Source organism: Stomoxys calcitrans, chromosome 2 (genome assembly GCF_963082655.1).
Source record: "Stomoxys calcitrans chromosome 2, idStoCalc2.1, whole genome shotgun sequence".
NCBI classification, from domain to species: domain Eukaryota; kingdom Metazoa; phylum Arthropoda; class Insecta; order Diptera; family Muscidae; genus Stomoxys; species Stomoxys calcitrans.
In genome coordinates, this window is record NC_081553.1 from 110,977,604 (window position 1) to 110,998,804 (window position 21,201).

The following is a 21,201-nucleotide window of genomic DNA, read 5'->3' on the forward strand; positions in this document are numbered from 1 at the left end:
TAGCACACGGTCAGATTATGATGTATGCTGATGACGTGCAGATTTTTCAATTTGTGGACAATGTAGACGACTGCATAGGTAAACTTAACGCGGACCTCTAATCTAAGTAAGTCTAAATGTTTAGTTGTTCCAAAAAAAAAAAAAGAATTTTAACGTGCGACAACCGGATATTTACGTTAATGGCCAGAGGATTGATATTGTATCTAGTGCGAAGAATTTAGGCGTGGTTTTTAACCGTTCTTTGAGGACCATATTCGATACACATATAAATCATTGGTCCGGTCAATTCAGATCATAAATACAGCTTTTATAAGTCTAGTATCCTAAATCAGGAGGTTGGTTTATATGGCAGCTCAAGCAAGATATAGTTCGATGTAGCCCATCTTTGACTGACGGAGGAACATAGTTGGATCGTCTTAGATTTTTACGAAGACCAAGAATATATATACTTTATACGGTCGGAAATAGATATTTCGATGTCGTGCAAACAGAATGACAAAATCCATCCTTCGGTGGTGGGTAAAAAACGGAAGAAATTTCAGAAAGTGATTGTGAGTCGATTGGTATAGTAATGAACAGTGCATGTTTTTAACCCTCCATCATAGGATGGGGGTATACTAATTTCGTCATTCTGTTTGTAGCTCGAAATATTCGTCTGAGACCCCATAAAGTATATATATTCTTGATCGTCGTGACATTTCATGTCGATCTAGCCATGTCTGTCCGTCCGTCTGTCTGTCGAAAACACGCTAACTTTCGAAGAAGTAAAGCTAGCCGCTTGAAATTTTGCACAAATACTTCTTATTAGTGTAAGTCGGTTGGTATTGTAAATGGGCCATATCGGTCCATGTTTTGATATAGCTGCCATATAAACCGATCTTGGGTCTTGACTTCTTGAGCCAATAGAGGGCGCAATTCTTATCCGATTGGAATAAAATTTCGCACAACGTGTTTTGTTATGATATTCAACAACTGTGCCGAGTATGGTTCAAATCGGTTCAGAACCTGATATTGCTGCCATATAAACCGATCTTGGGTCTTGACTTTTTGAGCCTCTAGAGGGCGCAATTCTTATCCGATTTGAATGAAATTTCGCACAACGTGTTTTGTTATGATATTCAACAACTGTGCCGAGTATGGTTCAAATCGGTTCAGAACCTGATATTGCTGCCATATAAACCGATCTTGGGTCTTGACTTTTTGAGCCTCTAGAGGGCGCAATTCTTATCCGATTTGAATGAAATTTCGCACAACGTGTTTTGTTATGATATTCAACAACTGTGCCGAGTATGGTTCAAATCGGTCCATAACCTGATAGAGCTACCATATAAACCGATCTTGGGTCTTGACTTTTTGAGCCTCTAGAGGGCGCAATTCTTATCCGATTTGAATGAAATTTTGCACAACGTGTTTTGTTATGATATCCAACAACTGCGCCATATGGTTCAAATGGGTCAAAAACCTGATATAGCTGTCATATAAACCGATCTTGGGTCTTGACTTCTTCAGCCACTAGAGGGCGCAATTCTAATCCAATTGGAATGAAATTTTGCACAACGTGTTTTGCTATGATATTCAACAACTGTGCCAAGTATGGTTCAGATCGGTCAATAACCTGATATAGCTGCCATATAAACCGATCTTGGGTCTTGACTTCTTGAGCCTCTAGAGGGCGCAATTCTTATCCGATTGGAATGAAACTTTGCACAACGTGTTTTGTTATGATATCTAACAACTGTGCAAAGTATGGCTCAAATCGGTCTATAACCTGATATAGCTGCCAAGTAAGGTTCAAATCGGTCCATATATAGCTACCATATAAACCGATCTTGGGTCTTGACTTCTTGAGCCTCTAAAATGCGCAATTATTATCCGATATGAATGAAATTTTGCACAGCGTGTTTTGTTATGATATCGAACAACTGTGTCAAATCGGTTCGTAACCTGATATAGCTGCCATATAAATCGATCTGGCATCTTGACTTCTTGAGCCTTAGAGGTCGCAATTATTATCCGATTTGCCTGAAATTTAGTACGACGGATCCTCTCATGACCATCAACATACGTGTTTGTTATGGTCTGAATCCGTCTATAGCCTGATACAGCTCCCATATAAATCGATCTCTCTATTTTACTTCTTGAGCCCCCAAAGGGCGCAATTCTTATTCGAATTGGTCTTATTCACAGGTCTCCAATATATAATTTAATTGTGGTTCAAACCGGACCATATCTTGATATAGCTCTAATAGCAGAGCAAATCTTTTCTTTTTTCCTTTTTTTGCCTAAGAAGAGATGCCGGGAAAAGTACTCGTTAAATGCGATCCAAGAATCGGTCCTGTCGAATAGGTATTAAAGATAAAAACAGTTAACCTCAACCAATTCCTTGAATATTTTACTCACAACCGAATGTCCCATAATTATGTATGTTATATCTCTATGTATTGGGTTGCCCAAAAAGTAATTGCGGATTTTTTTAAAAGAAAGTAAATGCATTTTTAATAAAACTTAGAATGAACTTTAATCAAATATACTTTTTTTACACTTTTTTTCTAAAGCAAGCTAAAAGTAACAGCTGATAAATGACAGAAGAAAGAATGCAATTACAGAGTCACAAGCTGTGAAAAAATTTGTCAACGCCGACTATATGAAAAATCCGCAATTACTTTTTGGGCAACCCAATATATGTTGAAGTCCAACGTTGCAAATGTCCGCCTATAACGCTGAATACCTGGGTTCAAATCCTGGCGAAAACATCAGAAATTTTTTCAAAAATTTGACCTCCCCATGGTGTCTGCTTGGGTTGTTATCTTTTAGATCTGCTAAAGGTTGTGCTAACGTGGGTTGCAAAATCAACATGGTTTTATAGTTCTTAAGTTATAAAAACATGATGGAGGCGTTGGACCAGTACTCCGTTCTTGTAGAAATTGCAAAATACTCTGAGAAAAAAGAAATAGAAAAATAGACCTGCTAATATTCGTGAGCACCGCAAACCTTTTAAGGACAATTATTTACGAATTTTTACCTGAAATGTCAAAACTCTTCACAGAGGAAGTGTAGTAAATGCAATGGCGGATGTACCAGAAAAGTATAGGGTGATTTTTTAGCTTTTATCTTTTGGCAACACTGGTTTAAACAGCTCAGGCACGTTTCGTGTTTTGCTTCATTCTCAAACATCTTCAGTTTGGACTGTAATTTAACCATGAGTCATCCGACAAACGAACAACGCTTGCAGATTATTGAATTTTATTATCAAAATGCTTGCTCTATAAGGAAAGTTCATGGTGCTCTTCTTCCATTTTACGACGAAGCTCATTTTTGGCTCCATGGGTACGTAAATAAGCAGAATTGTCGATTTCGGAGTAAAAATCAGCCAGAAGCTTTGCAAGAGCTACCAATTCATACAGAAAAGGTGACAGTTTGGTGCGGTTTTTGGGCTGGGGGCGTCATTGGACCGTACTTCTTCAAAGATGATGCGATTCGTAACATAACTGCGAATGGTGACCGCTATCGTGATATGATATCCACTTTTTTTTTTGGCCAAAATGCAAGTGCTTGGCTTGCATGACATGTGGTTTCAACAAGACGGTGCCACATGCCACACAGCATGCGTAACAAGGGACTTATTGAGAGGCAAGTTCGGTGCACATTTTATTTCACGTTCGGGACGGGTCAATATATACTTTATGGGGCCACAGATCATTAATTCGAGGTGTCACAAACGGAATGACTAGATTAGTACAACCCCATCCATTTGGTGGTGGGCATACCATCCTTTAATCGACTTCAAACCTGTCTTCATAGTTCTATTCAATCTTGGTGGATAAATGTTGTATCTAGACCACTGTACACTGAATTCGATTGACATGTCCTGACCCATTTTTCAAAAAGTTCCTCAGAAACTGTCTAAAACTGCAAAACCTTTGCTTAGATCAGCAGCTTTCACTATAACATGAAATGAAACTCATTTTCCACTAATTTCCATGTGTGCTTATTTAAAGAAACGGCCTGATGAAAAAAAATCTGTGATTAAATGGCAACAGTAGTGTTATATAAACACGAAAGAGTATTACAGCAAAAACATCCCGGCTGGCTTCGCGGAAATCTTACACACCCATTCATCGCTTCTCATACCACCTTGATCCTTCCATTCATGTGTGCATGCATGTGTATTTATTTGTTTAGCATTGGTTGATGGTAAATAAAACAACTGTCATTCAAAGCGTTGTCGTAATTGTTTCTGAATTCAAGTCAAGGTCTTCACATCGAATCGCAAATCGCAACAAAAAGGATCTAAGGTCCTGTATACCAAGGTAAGTGCCAGGTATCGAAAAGACTAGTGTAGAGAAAAGAATGGGGGAGAAAGAGGGAAGGTGAGGGGCGGTGAATGAGGGTGTGTTGAATGGAGTTGAAACTTCTATTGCGTGTTTCAATCCAATTTGGGTTTAGGTCAAATAAAAGCAAAAGGTATGTGAATGTCGAAAGGTTTGCATGTTGTGGCATTTGCTGCAGTGACGAATGAAAAACGCCAAACGGCCATAACATGCTGGGTAAAAATAAGAAATAATAAAAAAATTAAAGTTTAAAATTTAATAAGTGATAATAAACCGCTTTAACCTGTAAACTTGTATGAAGTTTTTATCGAATTAATGTTAGGTACAATAATTTTTTTTATGTCAAATTGACATGAACACTTTATCAAAAGAGATTTGAAAACAAGAGATTCGAATTTCAATGCAGATGAATTTCGCCTTCTAGTTCCTACCGTTGAACCATCCAGACAGCTTTAAAAAGCATTGTTCTGAGCTTTTTTTAGCTCTCTCTTGTATTTTCTTAGCTCAGTCTTAAAGGCGTCATAGTTGTGTGATATCCTTGTGGCTTTCGCCTTGTGGAAGACTTTTCTGCAACCCTTTCTTAGACCAGCGAGTTCTGGGGTGCAATATGGTGGTCGCTGTTTTCCTCTTCCTCTTTTAGGTTTAGGACATGCCGGCTTAAGCGAGTTATTAAAGGCGTTTACGATCCCCTCGACCACTATATCAATGTCCTCCACAGTTTCCACAGCCTTTTTAGATCCGAAGAGGATAGTCGTGTTAAATATGCGCCAAAACCTAACCAAATCCGCATCTCTTTGCAAGAATGCAGTTTCTGTGACTCCCATTTCCTTGAGTAGTTTAAATCCAGGAATTCTTAGTTCACGAACCATTTCTCCACACACCTATGATTCCTAAAAAAGAACAACCTCAAATCCTCCGGCTACGGAGGACCTTAAGTGATCGCGAAGCGGCCTTACAATATTGGAAATTTATATGCAGAGATCGGACCATAGTTGGAATTCAGAGTTTCCAACACTGTTCCGTTAGCCTTGTCTTCTGAATCCGCTAAGAGTTCATCCTCACACAAAATTCGTTCGATCTTGTCATGATGAATTTCCTCACGCATCGAGGGGCAGTTGCGAAAGCAGTAGAAACATTATTTCTCAGGGCGTATTATTGCTGTGAGGAAGTTTCCTCCTAAGGTGCTTCTCCAGCTGCTGCTGTCAAAGTGCTTTCTCCTTCCCGCTGACGCACACCTTGAACCCAATCCAACCGGATGACCTGCTCGCTCAAAATTGTTTGGATTCTCTTTGGTCTCCATCCCTTCCTTTTTGATGGTGATAGGTGTGGCGGGAAAAGTACTGTCTGATACTGCACGAAAGCTGGACATCGGAAAGTTGCAAACACAACAGGTGGCAACGGCATACTCCACTCGGCCGATCCAATTGCTTGAAGAAGGTACTCCTTGTCCCCATAGTATAGCAGCAAACCATTGCCGACTCCATGGAAAGGGTCGCAACATCCGTACTTGGATACCAAAACCTACCCCAAGGAACTCATACGACCAGGAGTGTCCAAAAGCTACTGAAGCCAAAAATGCGGCAGACAGGGTAACCTTGCAGTCTCCTTCATCTCCAGATGAAGGAGAAGTATTGGGAGAAAAGGAGAGAGGAAAACGTCTATACCGCAAGAAGAATGAGGAAATTGAAAGACGTGAGGGTGAATTAAACTTCAAACCGATGGCTTTGGTGCAGGCAAATCCTCCTGCAGAAACAAAGAAAGAAATCTGGTAACTGGTACAGATAGTGCGCTGAGGATAAGGAAAGAACACTTTTGTCAGTTGCTGGTACCCGATGATGGTTACAAAGAGTATACCACAGAACTAATCGCTGATAATGGTATAGAACGAGGTCCACGTAGCAGTAACCCTGTTTCAAAATCATAAGAAGGCAGGAGCCGATGGGTTACCGGCTGAACTGTTTAAGACAGGAGGCGACACGCTGAGAATGCGTATGCATCATCTCGTATACGTAATCTGGCTAGAAGAACGCATACCCGACAATTGGAACCTCAGCATACTAGGTCCGACTTGTATAACTGAACAAATCCCTGATGATGGTATAGAATGTGTACCACCTAGTCAGAACGAGGTCCACGTAGCAGTTAACCAGCTTAAAAATCTTAAGGCAGCAGGAGCCGATGGGTTGCCGGCTGAACTCCTTAAGACCCCAAGCAACACGCTGATAATACGTATGCATCAGCTCATCTGCGTAATCTGGCTAGAAGGACGCATACCCCATGATTGGAACCTCAGCATACTATGTCCCGTACACTAGAAAGGCGACAAGACGGTATGTGCCAACTACAGAGGAAAAAGTCTCTTCCCCATCAAATACAATATACTCTCTAGCATGAAAGATTAAAATCTAAAGCTAACGAAGTAATTGGGTTCTATCAGTGTGGCTTTTGAATTGGTAAATCCTCCCTAGACCAGATATTTACACTGCGCCAAATCATGGAAAAGACCCGAAAAGGACTAATCAACACCTACCACCTCTTTGTCGACTACATAGCCGCCTTCGACAGCCCTATATTTTCAAAGGCATACCAAGCCATGTCTGAGTTCGGCATTGCTGCAAAACTGATATGACTTTGCGGGATGAGGCTTACTGATATACGTTCCTCAGTTAAAATAGTTAAGAACCTTTCCGAACCGTTCATTACCAAACGAGGTTTCAGACAAGGAAACAGCTTATCGTATGATCTCTTTAATATCCTGCTGAAGAAGATTATGTGAGAAGCAGGTGTGATTAGACATGGCACACTACTCGCCTATGCCGTCGACATCAATATGATCGGTTGGTCGGTGGGAGAAGCATTTTCAGCCTTTGCAAGGATCAAAAGAAAATCAATGAAAGTGGGTTTGGCAGTAAATGGGGATAAGACAAAGTAGAGGATATCGACTCCTACAAAGCTCTGTAAACCAGAGCAGATGGAGAAAGTTGGGAACACTAATTTTGAGATATTCAGCAGCTTTATTTACCCGGCACCGTTCTAACCGAAACAAATGACACCAGTTTAAAAATAAGACGTTGGATAATATTGGCTGACTAATGCTACTTTGGGTTAAGGAAACAGATGAGAAGCAAAGCCACCTCTCGATAAACGAAAATTACACCATTCAAGATACTGGTACTGCCCGCTCTGTTGTATGGCGCCGTAGCATGGGAGCCCGCTCTATTGTATGGCTCCGAAAGCAGATGGGGTGGTACTTGGAGTGTCTGAGAGAAAAATCTGAAAAATACCGAAAGCTACACTGACCTTGACCTCCTTCTTATTTCTTTTTAGTTATAGCCTCGAATTTTGCACGATCTGGACCTTTTCGTCCTAACGACCGTTTCGAAGGTTACATCCGCATTCGTCGCTCACGTCCTTAACTCGAACTGGGTCGACCCGAAAGGCTTCCTGGTTGTTATTGCCCTTATGGCCTGTTTACTATCCGTAAAGATGTTCATACTCGATGTCCTCGCGTTAACACCACACTACTTCACACATTCCCTTATCGCCCGGATCTCCGCCTTCAAGACCGTATTATGGTCAGGCAATCTAAAACAGATCTCAGTCCCTGGGTTCTCAATGTAGACCCCCAGGGCTACTCTGTCCTCTAGTGTAACATGATCATGCAGATGACAATACTAGGATTCCGTCAATTCAAGACTGTGTCGCTGGCAGCAGTGCCTTGCAGTCAACCTTAAGTGTCGTCTCAGGCAACCGATCGGAAACCTCTTCCCTTCCTCCAGCTTTCCTAACGTCGCCCCGATTATACCGCGAAGGTATAAGCTGCTCCTATCCTCAATCCGTTCTCCCATTGCCTTAAGTCCCATAGCCGCAGTGGCTGCCTCACACTTAATCTGTATGTCAATGGGTCGGATATCTAGAATAGGCTGCAGTGCCCTAGAGGGTGTGATCCTCATCGCTCCGACTATGAAAAGACAACATATTCTCCGAACCTGTTGTATGGTCCTTATGTTGCACTCTTTTTCTCCATAGCAGTCCACCAAACTACTGAGGCGCAGGTAAGTATTGATCTAATCGCGCTCCTGTAGAGCCAGTGAACTTTTCTCGGATTCAGGCCCCATTTCGAGCTTACGGTCCGTTTAGTATAAGTATAAGCCTTCTCAGTACGATCCTGAATGTGACACTTCCAATTCAGTTTCCTGTTGTATTAACCTTACGTTGCACTTTTTCTCCATCGCTGTCCACCAGACTACTGAGGTAGTCCACCAGACTACATGTAGAATTAGTGCACTGTCCTCGGATTAAGACCCCATTTCGTGCCTACGGTCCAGCCTGTGTACATACTGCCTAACATCTGTTAGCCTTTTAGGTACGCTCCTGAACGTGACACTTCCAATTCAGTTTCCTGTCCAAGATCACACCTAACTATTGGGTTGCCCAAAAAGTAATTACGGATTTTTTAAAAGAAAGTAAATGCATTTTTAATAAAACTTAGAATGAACTTTAATCAAATATACTTTTTTACACTTTTTTTCTAAAGCAAGCTAAAAGTAACAGCTGATAACTGACAGAAGGAAGAACGCAATTACAGAGTCACAAGCTGTGAAAAAATTTTTCAACGCCGACTATATGAAAAATCCGCAATTACTTTTTGGGCAACCCAATATTTGACCTTGTCAGATATCGAAATGATTCTATTGAGGAAACGTGGTGCGTCAAATTCGCCCACCTTTGTCTTCATCGTGAGCATGCAGATTTCAGTCTTCTCTGGGTTATTACAGAGACCCCAGTCTTGTTCATCCACAAGACCCGTTCGGCCCTCCTGGTTCGGGTCCTTACCTCTTGGAACATTGTCTGCGTAGTAGATAGGTTGAAATTCCTCCTCACATAGCATCCGGAATTGGTCATTTATGGTGGTAACCAATAAGAGTGGCGATAAAATGCCCCTGTGTCGTGCCTTGTGCCACTTTCTCCCTTATATTTATGTCATGGGACACACAATTTATCCATCTGCTGCTTAGCGTATGGTTTACCCAGTCTCTAAGGACCGGGTCCACCCGTTACTGGTCTAAAGATTGGATCTGTGTGTCGGTCTGCACATTGTTAAACGCCTTCACGATGTCAACGTATACCGCCAGGCATGCGTTTTAGCATCGAAGGATTCTTCTATTTTATGTACAACCTCGTGCAGGGCAGTCTCCACCGACTTTTCCTGACATTGGCATGCTGTTTGTATTTGAGCAGTTCGCTGGATGTACTACTCTTTCTCATGGTTTTGAGTAGAAAGGACGTTAGGCTTATAGATCTGTAGGACTTTGGTGTCGCATAACTTGCCTTGCCGGGCTTGGGTATAAACACCACCCTTGCCTCCTGCCAGGCTTTCGAAGTATATGCAAGTCTTAGGCATGCTGTGAATATATTGGCCAGATAGAGCGCCAGATAGTCCGCCTCCTTCTGTAGTAATACTGGAAACATTCCATCAGGTCCGGGTGCCTTAAATGGTTTGAAGCTCCTAAAGGTTTCCTTCGCCATAAATTCTGTAATGATAATCCTGCGATCAACATCATTATTCCATGATTCCGGTATCTCCGTGAGTCCCGTCGTATCCCGTGGAAAATGGGTTTTCATCAAAAGCCTCATCATGTCCTCCGTTGTCTCTGCTCTCACTCGCATGTCGTCTACTAAAGTTTCAGTTTGGACATGGGTTTTCGAGAGAAACTTTTTCATCTTGGGAATCTTTTCCATCTTGAGAAACTTTTCATCACAATTGTATTGGGTTGCCCAAAAAGTAATTGCGGATTTTTAAAATGATAGTAAAAAAATAAAGTAAATGCATTTTTAATAACACTTAGATTGAACTTTAATCAAATATACTTTTTTTACACTTTTTTTCTAAAGCAAGCTAAAAGTAACAGCTGATAACTGACAGAAGAAAGAATGCAATTACAGAGTCACAAGCTGTGAAAAAATTTGTCAACGCCGACTATATGAAAAATCCGCAATTACTTTTTGGGCAACCCAATAGTTGTTGAGTGAATCGGACGTGTTTTTATTTCGCTCCTCAAAGAAAAAATAAAAATATATCCGTATCTCGTAATAGGTACTACCTATTGCGGAAAAATGTTGAAGCCTTTTGGAGTAGACTAGAATTGGACTCCAAAGACTCAACATTTGCGGTGGTGGCGTCAGAGCGTTGTGTGTTGTCCTCCCCTCCTTTAGGTGTGGGTGCCTTGGCACCTGTAGTCGAGAGTAATGCTTCAAGCGCACAACTACTCCGCAGACTAATTAATGAGGAAGAGACGGATAAACCAGAGGGATGCACAGTTCGTCCCCAGCCTTTAAGTAAAGGTGGTGTTTCTGACTCGGATTCAGACAGCGACTGTGTCAATGAAACAGTCATCGCAGCCGAATCCAGAGATGATGGCATCGGGATGACAGCAGAAGTGAGCGATGCTCACTTTGCTAAACTCACTAGCAGACCGAGAAAGCGATCCGGGGCACGACGAAGGAGACAGAGGAGTATGTACCGGCAGCGTAATCAGGCGAAAGTGCAGGATGCTGGAAGGAATAGAACTGACATTCCAAGTACTTCTACGGAAGCTCAAAAAAGAATCAGATCTCTCGAAGAGCATAACACTGTTAAAATACTGAAGAAGAAAAAGAGCTCCTCGCTTTCAAGTACCAAACCAAGCCAGCCATCCCGCAATGGAGACTCCAGATAGTGTCCTGCGGAAGTAGACAAAGTTGGAAAAGAAGCGAAGGAAGCGCGCATGGCCCCTGAGTCTTCATGGAGGACTGTGACTTCCAAAAGGAGGCCACAGCCATCACGGAAGGGGAAGATGGTCGCTTAGGTTTCTATGAAATTTCAATTACAAAATTTATAATTTTTTTTTTCAAACTCACAAAACTTAATGAGGCCTTAAAAATGGTTTGTTTGACAGTTCTATAAAGGAAATCTGTCAAAAATTCCTATTTTCAAGTCTACATTAAGTTTCTTAAATACCGGTGGAAAAATTAGCGTATGAATTGTAAAAGTTTATTTCCTTTTCATAACAAAGCCTATTACAATATTTGGATCTTTCCTAAGTATAATCCTAAAGGATTTTGCTATCTCATAACACGTTTGCTCATGCACAACCAATAATCACCAAAAGTGTTAGTACTCAGATTCTCCTTTTTTTTTAATTTTATTTTTGGAAACATTTTTACTTACTCTTCGTCCTCCTCGTCATCGGTGTTTGCCTTGTTATCCAAACCGGCATTGCTTTCGTAGAAGACATCATCTTCCTTGGATTCTGTCTCGTCATTTGTGTTGATATTGCCCAAGTTGGGCATGTTGTTGCTATTGGAATTTTTGCCACTACCCTTGATGGAGTTTGTTTTGGAATTGGCCATATTGGCATTACTGCCGGGATAGCCGTTGTTGTAATTCTTGTCATCGTTGGGCGAGATAAGATCGACGTTGTTATCATCGCCATTACTAATGTCCACATCGTCTTCGTCGTCTTCATTGTCATCATCATCGTCATCGTTGTTGTTGCTGTTGATGTTGTTGCTATTCATGATGTTGTTGCTATTAAGGTTGTCATTGATATGGAGGTTGTCATTGTGATTAGCCGCGGCTAATGCTGCCGCTCTACGCTTCGCTTGCTCTTCCAAATATTTGGACTTTGTGATAATTTCATCACTGCAAAGACAAACAAAAAGAGGACGAGTGAGAGAGAGAGAGTGAGAAAACGAGTGCAAGAGAGTGAGAGAGAGAGTAAGAGAACCTCATAAATACAAAGACCATAGGCTTTGCAGTATGAGCAGTTTATGGCCCCACAATTGCTTCTGTTTGCCAGCAATAAAAATTTAAATTTGCCTTCAAAAATTATACAGAATAAAACTCGTCGCTTTAACAAAATTAAATACTAATTTACATTAATTTTATTCTTAATGGTCGATTTTTCAATGTAGCGTTGCTTGTTGCCATTGTTGTTGCGGTTGGCATAGCAAATAATAATGATAATAAAGGGCAAGCACAAATGCCATTTTTTGGCAGGACCTCTTCTCAATGGGGACCACATTAATTCTCTGTAATGACCCTTATTTGGGTTTTTTTATGTGCCAAATGTATTTTTACAATACTTGTAGGTCTCTTTTTATCTCTGCATGGAAGTGGTATGAAAAGGTAAGTCAAAATCCTTCAAATTGTTGGGATTTTTAATGATTGTCAAATTAATAAAATTAAAATGGAATTTGTGTCCTTGTCCCTTGTAAGTCGATAAGTTTATAGAAATTCAATATAAAAAAGAAAAATTCATTTGTGTTCGTTATGGTTGCCTGTCATGGCGGGTCCATTGATTTCATATGCTATCGTTAAAGTAAGCCTATTACAGGCCAATCATGTATATGATTATTTTAGTTGTTGATCTCAAATGTTAAGTTGGTCTTAATGACCATCAGTTAAGTGAATGATTTGATTATTAAACAAGTAAAAGCGTGCTAAGTTCGGCCGGGACGAATCTTATATACCCTCCACCATGGTTCGCATTTGTCGAGCTCTTGCCACGGCATCTCTTTTTAGGCAAATAAAGGATAAAAGAAAATAATTGCTATGTTATTGGAATAATATCGTTCATTTTGGAATATTCATGGAATATTGGAGACCATAGTAGTAGTCATTGTGTAACATTTCAGCCAAATGTAGTAAGAATTGCGCACTTTAGGGGCTGAAGAAGTAAAATAGTGAGATCGGTTTATTGGGGAGCTGCATTAGGCTAAGAACCGATTCATGTCATTTTCGACACGTATGTTAAAGGCCATCAGAAAAGCCGTTGTGCAAAATTTCAGCTAAATCGGATAATAATTGCGCCCTCTAGTGGCTCAAGAAGTCAAGACCCCAGATCGGTTTATATGGCAGCTATATCAGGTTATAGACCGATCTGGACTATTCTTAGCACAGTTGTTGAAAGTCATAACAAAACACCTCATGCAAAATTTCAGCCAAATCGGATAAGAATTGTGCCCTCTAGCGGCTCAAGAAGTCAAGACCCCAGATTGGTTTATATGGCAGCTATATCAGGTTATGGGCCGATTTGAAGCATACTCAGCACAGTTGTTGAAAGTCATAACAAAACACCTCATGCAAAATTTCAGCCAAATCGGATAAGAATTGTGCCCTCTAGCGGCTCAAGAAGTCAAGACCCCAGATTGGTTTATATGGCAGCTATATCAGGTTATGGACCGATCTGAACTATTCTTAGCACAGTTGTTGAAAGTCATAACAAAACACCTCATGCAAAATGTCGGCCAAATCGGATAAGAATTGTGCCCTCTAGCGGCTCAAGAAGTCAAGATCCCAGATCGGTTTATATGGCAGCTATATCAGGTTATGGACCGTTTTGAACCATACTCAGCACAATTGCTGAAAGTCATAATAAAACAGCTCATGCAAAATTTCAGCCAAATCGGATAATAATTGCGTCCTCTAGAGGTTCAAGACGTCAAGAGCCCAGATCGGTTTATATGGCAGCTATATCGGGTTATAAACCGATTTGAACCATACTCAGCACAGTTGTTGGAAGTCATAATAAAACAGCTCATGCAAAATTTCCTCGTTTCGTTCGATTTGACTGAAATTTTACACGTTGTGTTTTGGTATCACTTCCAACAACTGTGTTTAGAATGGTTCAAATCGGTTCATAATCTGGTATAGCTGTCATATAAACTGATCATGGGTCTTGACTTCTTGAGCCTCTAGAGGGCGCAATTCTCGTCCGATTTGACTGAAATTTTGCATATGGTGTCTTGTTATGACTTTCAATTACTGTGCTAAGTATAGCGCAAATCAGTACATAACCTGATATAGCTGCCATATAAACCGATCTGGGATTTTGCCATTTTGAGCCCTTAGAGGGCGCAATTCTCATCCGATTTGGCAGAAATTTTGTACAACGGCTTCTCTCATGACCTTCAACATTCGTGTCTAATATGGTCTGAATCGATCAATAGCTTGATAGAGCGGCCATATAAACCGATCTCCCGATTTTGCTTCTTGAGCCCCTACAGGGCGCAATTCTTATCCGAATGAACTGAAATATTACACAATGGATTCACTTATGGTCGGAATCGGACTTTAACTTGATATAACTCCAATAGCATAACAGTTCTCATTCAATATTCTCTGTTTGTCTACAAAGCGCATAGAACTCAACAAATGCGATCCATGATGGAGGGTATATAAGATTCGGCCCGGCCGAACTTAGCACGCTCTTACTTGTTTTTTTATTAAAAGTCGCAAATATTTGGTGCTGTAAGATTTGTTAAAAGCATTGGCACCAATGCTTAGTTGGTGGGTCCATATGCCTTACTGCACCTTTATAAACCAACAGCACTGATACGAGTATGATTTTGTAGCTCAACGATAAAATTCTTTAATTTTCATAAGCGAGCTGTTTAACTGTGGACGGTTCAGACGGACGGACATGGTTCATAGTAGTGTCTAGGAGATAATCTCAAACCAATTGTATTGGTTGCCCAAAAAGTAATTGCTGATTTTTTAAAAGAAAGTAAATGCATTTTTAATAAAACTTAGAATGAACTTTAATCAAATATATAATTGCCATTTTGTTCGATATGCCATCTTCCTGGCAAATTTAGTATTCCACGCTCATAGAACTTCTGGCCTTTATCTGCAAAAAACTGAACCAAGTGTGATTTTATAGCCTCATCATTGCTGAAAGTTTTACCATTTAAGGAGTTCTGCAAAGATCGAAATAAATGGTAGTCTGATGGTGCAAGGTCAGGGCTATATGGTGGATGCATCAAAAGTTCCCAGCCAAGCTCACTCAGTTTTTGGCGAGTGACCAAAGATGTGTGCGGTCTAGCGTTGTCCTGGTGGAATATGACACCTTTACGATTGACCAATTCTGGTCGCTTCTCCTTGATGGCTGTATTCAATTTGTCCAATTGTTGACAGTAAACATCCGAATTAATCGTTTGGTTCCTTGGAAGCAGCTCAAAATATACCACACCCTTCCAATCCCACCAAACAGACAGCATAACCTTCTTTTGGTGGATATCAGCCTTTGAAGTGGTATGAGCTGGTTCACCATGCTTTGACCATGATCGTTTTCGACTAACGTTGTTGTAAACAATCCATTTTTCATCTCCAGTTATGATTCGTTTTAAAAACGGATCGAATTCATTGCGTTTAAGGTGCATATCACAAGCGTTGATTCGGTTTGTTAAATGAATTTCTTTCAATACATGTGGTACCCAAATATCAAGCTTTTTCACCAGTCCAAGACTTTTTATGTGATAATGAACGGTTGATTTTGGTATATTTAACTTCTCTCCTATCTCACGCTCAGTTACATGACGATCCAATTCGATTAATGCTTTAATTTGGTCATCATCAACTTCATTTGGCCGATCTCCAGAACGGAATTTGCGAAACCAATTTTGACACTGTCTTCCTTTTAAGCCTTTTCACCATACACATCTCGTAACTTTTTAGCAACCTGCTCCGCGTTTTTTCCTTTACGAAAATAATAAAGTAAAATATGACTAAAATGCTCCTTTGTGGGCTCCATATTACTAAAAGTAACAGCTGATAACTGACAGAAGAAATAATGCAATTACAGAATCACAAGCCGTTGAAAAAATTTGTCAACGCCGACTATATGAAAAATCCGCAATTACTTTTTGGGCAACCAATATGACTGAGAATCTGGAAATTTCTTTTCTTCAAAACTCATTTCAAACAATCTCTCCTTTGTGTGTAACATTGAAGCTCGACTCAAGAAAACCAAAATACGAATTTTCGATAATTAGACAATAATTTGTTTAATCTGCTGTGAAATTCCGGCACGTAGTTTTTATAGCCAAAGAAAACATAAATGCGTAAAAAGTTAAAGAAGAGCCATATATTTATGTTCTTACCGATTTTTATGTAGTTCCTTTTTCGATACACAAACGGCGCTGTACTCATTCTCCAGCAGGCAAATTTCACGTTTCTTACAACTCAATGGACGGCAAAGATCACCTGTAAATGTAACACAACAAGAATTGGAAATCAATTATAGTCAGAGGAATGAATATATTTTTATGATTTTCCCTACCATCCTCATAGGTTCCTTTTTAACATGTTTCCCAAGACCTAATGGCATTTAACTTAATTCTATTAAATAAAATTTCCACTTACTTAGGTTTGTGGCTTCAATGTTTCTCCGCAAAATAAAATGACCAATAAAATGTTTCTAATAAAATCAAATTTAATAAAAATCAAAAAATTAAATTTCTTCAACTGGGTCACACATGGATATCCTACATATCCTGCAAAATGCAATTCACTATTACGATGCAATCTTGAATGTTTGAGGACAGTAGTAGCTTGAATTGGAATGATGCTTTTAGCAGCTGTTGCTCTTAGTCTAATTCTCTGTAGGCCACCTATTCTTATGGCTGTGACGTTTCTTTATTGGCTATGAACTCACCTTGGTCTTCTTCGTTTGTATGCGGAATGCAGTGCTAAGGCAGGCAGTGAATAAACCAGTAAAGCCAACACAAGGATTGCCATGCTTTCTTACAGCCTGTGGCTAGGGTGTTGAGACTATGTGTTTTTGGAGTTTTGTGGTTTATTGTTTGATATAACCGGGTATATTTTAACACGGGTGGAAGGAAGTTTTTGTTGTCATTGGTAGGTGACAAGCAAAAATGAAATTGGTTTTGGCTTTTTGGTAGCCATATCAAAATATAGACCGATCTAAACCATATACAACACGGATGTCGAAAGGCCTAACATAAGTCAGTTTGTCAAATTTCAGCGAAATCGGACAATAAATGCACCTTTTATGGCCCAAAACTTTAAATTGAGAGATCGGTCTATATGGCTGCTATATCCAAATCTGAACCAATCTGAGCTGTATTGAGGAGGGCTGTCGAAGGACCTAACACAACTCACTGTCCCAAATTTCGGCGAAATTGGACAATGAATGCGCCATTTATGGGCCCAAAACATTATACCGAGATATCGGTCTATATGGCAGCTATATCCAAATCCGGATCGATCTGAGCCAAATTAAAAAAAAAAATATATGGGCCTAACACAACTTACTGCAACAAATTTCGGCGAAATGGGACAATAAATGCTTCTTTTATCAGCCCAAAACTTTAAATCGAGAGATCGGTCTATATGGCAGCTATATACAAATCTGGACCGATCTAGGCCAAATTGAAGAAAGTTGTCTAAGGCCTAACTTAACTCACTGTTCGAAATTTCGGCGAAATCAGACAATAAATGCGCCTTTTATGGGCCCGAAACATTATATCGAGATATCGGTCTATATGGCAGCTATATCCAAATCCGGATCGATCTGAGCCAAATTAAAAAAAAATAATATATGGGCCTAACACAACTTACTGCAACAAATTTCGGCGAAATCGGACAAAAAAGGCACCTTTTATGGTCCAAAACTTTAAATCGAGAGATCGGTCTATATGGCAGCTATATACAAATCTGGACCGATCTAGGCCAAATTGAAGGAAGTTGTCTAAGGGCCTAACTTAACTCACTGTTCGAAATTTCGGCGAAATCAGACAATAAATGCGCCTTTTATGGGCCCGAAACTTTATATCGAGATATCGGTCTATATGGCAGCTATATCCAAATCCAGATCGATCTGAGCCAAATTAAAAAAAAAAAAATATATGGGCCTAACACAACTTACTGCATCAAATTTCGGCGAAATGGGACTATAAATGCTCCTTTTATGGGCTCAAAACCTTCAATCAAGAGATCGGTCTATATGGCAGCTATATCCAAATCTGGGCCGATCTGGGCCAAATTGCAAAAATATGTCAAGGGGTCTAACACAACTCACTGTCCCAAATTTTGGTAAAATCGGGCAATAAAAGCGCCTTTTATGAGCCCGAAACCTTAAATCGAGAGATCGGTCTATATGACAACTATATCCAAATCTGGACCGATCTGGGCCAAATCGAAGAAGGATGTCGAAGAGCTTAAGACAACTCACTGTCCCTAATTTCAGAAAAATCGGATAATAAATGTGGCTTTTATGGGCCTAAGACCCTAAATCGGCGGATCGGTCTGTATGGGGGCTATATCCAGATATAGCCCGATATATCCCATCTTCAAACTTTACCTGCTTATGGACAAAAAAGGAATCTGGTATTTAAACATAGCTGCCATATAGACCGGGAGGCTACCGTAGCGCAGAGGTTAGCATGTCCGCCTATGACGCTGAACGCCTGGGTTCAAATCCTGGCGAGACCACCTAGTGCTGGCGACATTCGTGAGGTACTTTGCCATGTAAAAACTTCTCCTCAAAAGAGGTGTCGCACTGCGGCACGTCGTCCGGACTCGGCTATGAAAGGGAGGTCCCTTATTATTGAACTTAAACTTGAATCGGTCTGCACTCATTGATATGTGAGAAGTTCGCCCCTGTTCCTTAATGGAATGTCCAGGGGCAAATTTGCATATGCATTTGCCATAAAGACCGATCTGCCGATTGTGGGTCTTAAGCCCACAAAACCCAGAATTATTATCTGATTTCGCTTAAACTTGAAAAGTGATATCCTCTCGATATCCGACTCAAATATAGTTGAGATCGGTCTTTATTCAGATATAACATCCATATAGACCGATCTGCGGATGGAGGCTCTTATTCCTATAAAAACTTCACTTATTACCCGATTTCGGTGGAATTTGTGACAGTGACATGTAGTAAGCCTCTCGTCAATCGATCAGCATGTGGTCCAGATCAGACTATATTTAGATAAAGTTGCTTTATAGACGGATCTTCCAATTTAGGATCTTAATTTCATAAATAGCGAATTTATTTCCTGATTTCACTGAAACCGTGACTTGTATTTAGGTGAAGACCTCCCAACATCCGACCTAAAAGTGGTTCAGATCGGACTATATTAAGATATAGCTGCCATATAGACCGATCTGACGACTTCGCTGAAATGTGATACAGTGAGTTTTTCTGAGCCTCACGATATCCGACCTTAATATGGTTCAGATCGGTTTATAATTGGATATATCTGCCAAAAAGACCAATATTTTGTTCTACAAAATTGAAAAGTGGCATATATAATAGACGATTCAATGTCCGTGCCGAGTTTGGTTGCTTAAGTTATTCAATTTTCACCGGATTGTGTCGAAATGGGGTTTAGATATATGCCTGAGGTGGTGGGTATTGAAAGTTCAGCTCGCCCGAACTTTATGCCTTTTTACTTGTTTTTTATTCGTTTCCTACTGGCCAAGTACCTTTACTTTCTCAGCCGTATTTACATGAAATTTTGATTTATTTACTCTTGAGGTATTGCTTATGTGACATATAGTTTTTGGATGTCTGAACAGGACTCATTGAATCAATTTATGCGATTCTTTTGACCAAATAACCTGCAAGGAACTTCCCATTCTAAAATTGCTCAAAGGTGAGTTCAAAGAAATTATGTCAACATGGAACTTAAATGAAAGGTATTTGAGAATAGCTTACGAATCTGGCATAACATTGCTTCAAGCTTCTAGGGCCGCCTAATGGAAAAATTTCATTCTTACATTGAAATAATGATTCTTAAAAAACTGATTCGGTTTTTGCCCTCCCATACTGCTTACTCTATTTGATTGCTTAAATGCTCTTGACAAGCACGAAGAAAAAACCAAAAGCAGGAAAAACACGAACACAAACATACCAAATAACAACTATACAGCTGTTGTCCTGGCTTCTTGTACCTGATTGTTGATGGTTGGGAACAACGTTTTGTGGTCGAAAGTAGTTTTCTACATATTTCCATTGTTCAACTAAAACACAGAGTGTATATCTTTTCCATGTTTTTGGGGGAAGGCGAGTGAGAAGTTTGTCCCAGTTTGAATGTTGAAACATTGAATTTAGTTTAGCACAAAAAATCTATTAAAATGTTTTTATTTACTCCTTTTTTCTACTGTGGGGGATATATGCCAATGATTTTTTGGCTTCTTGTGGGAGAGATTTTTAATTGCCTTAAATGAAAGTTTGATACAAGTTTTTTTATTTAATAAAATTTACACAATTAATAAACTGAGGATTTCTACCTTAGGCAAGATACGAAGAGTCAGTAAAGGGAAATATGTTGTGAATATTGTAGAAAAATATAGACCATAGTGGTTACGTAGGCTATAGGGAATCAGGTGAAGATTTTATCCCAGCAAACCTTTTTTATACCCTCCACCATAGGATGAGGGTATACTAATTTCGTTTGTAACACCTCGAAATATGCGCCTGAGACCCCATAAAGTATACATATTCTTGATCTTAGTGTCATTTTAAGTCGATCTAGCCATGTCCGTCTGTCTGTCCGTCCGTCCGTCCGTCTGTCGAAAGCACGCTAACTTTCGAAGGAGTAAAGCTAGCCGCTTGAAATTTTGCACAAATACTTTTTATTAGTGTAGGTCGGTTGGGATTGTAAATGGGCCAAATCGGTCCATGTTTTGATATAGCTTTCATATAAATTGATCTCGGGTCTTGACTTCTTGAGCCTCTAGAGGGCTCAATTCTCGTCCGATTGGCCTGAATCGATCAATTGCTTGATACAGCTCCCATATAAACCTATCACCCGATTTTGCTTCTTGAGCCCCTACAGGTGAAGTATCGTTAGTAAAAGAAAAACTTCTACTCCAAAGAAAGAAGAGAGAAATGATAAAACGTCAGTGTGAGCACAATGTTCAGGAGTCTGAGTGAAGTCCAGAAATGCTACCCGGACTTATAGTACAAATCGGTTTATAATTGGATATACCTGCCTACAAGACCATTACTTTGTTCCACAAATTGAATATTGACATATATATTAGACCACTCAATGTTCGTGTCGAATTTGGGTG

General features: G+C 40.0%; 1 protein-coding gene across 3 annotated transcripts in view; it reads right to left on the reverse strand.

Moving 5' to 3' along the window:
• The window catches only part of LOC106091746 (proteoglycan Cow), a 460,306-nt gene that overhangs the window by 109,619 nt on the left and 329,486 nt on the right, over positions 1–21,201 (reverse strand). For all 3 annotated transcript variants that reach the window (XM_059363931.1, XM_059363932.1, XM_059363933.1), the window contains 2 exons: positions 16,257–16,359; positions 11,542–12,015 (listed from right to left, as the gene is read on the reverse strand). In XM_059363931.1, coding sequence (XP_059219914.1) covers positions 11,542–12,015; positions 16,257–16,359 — 577 coding nt within the window. The remainder of the gene's footprint in view (positions 1–11,541; positions 12,016–16,256; positions 16,360–21,201) is intronic.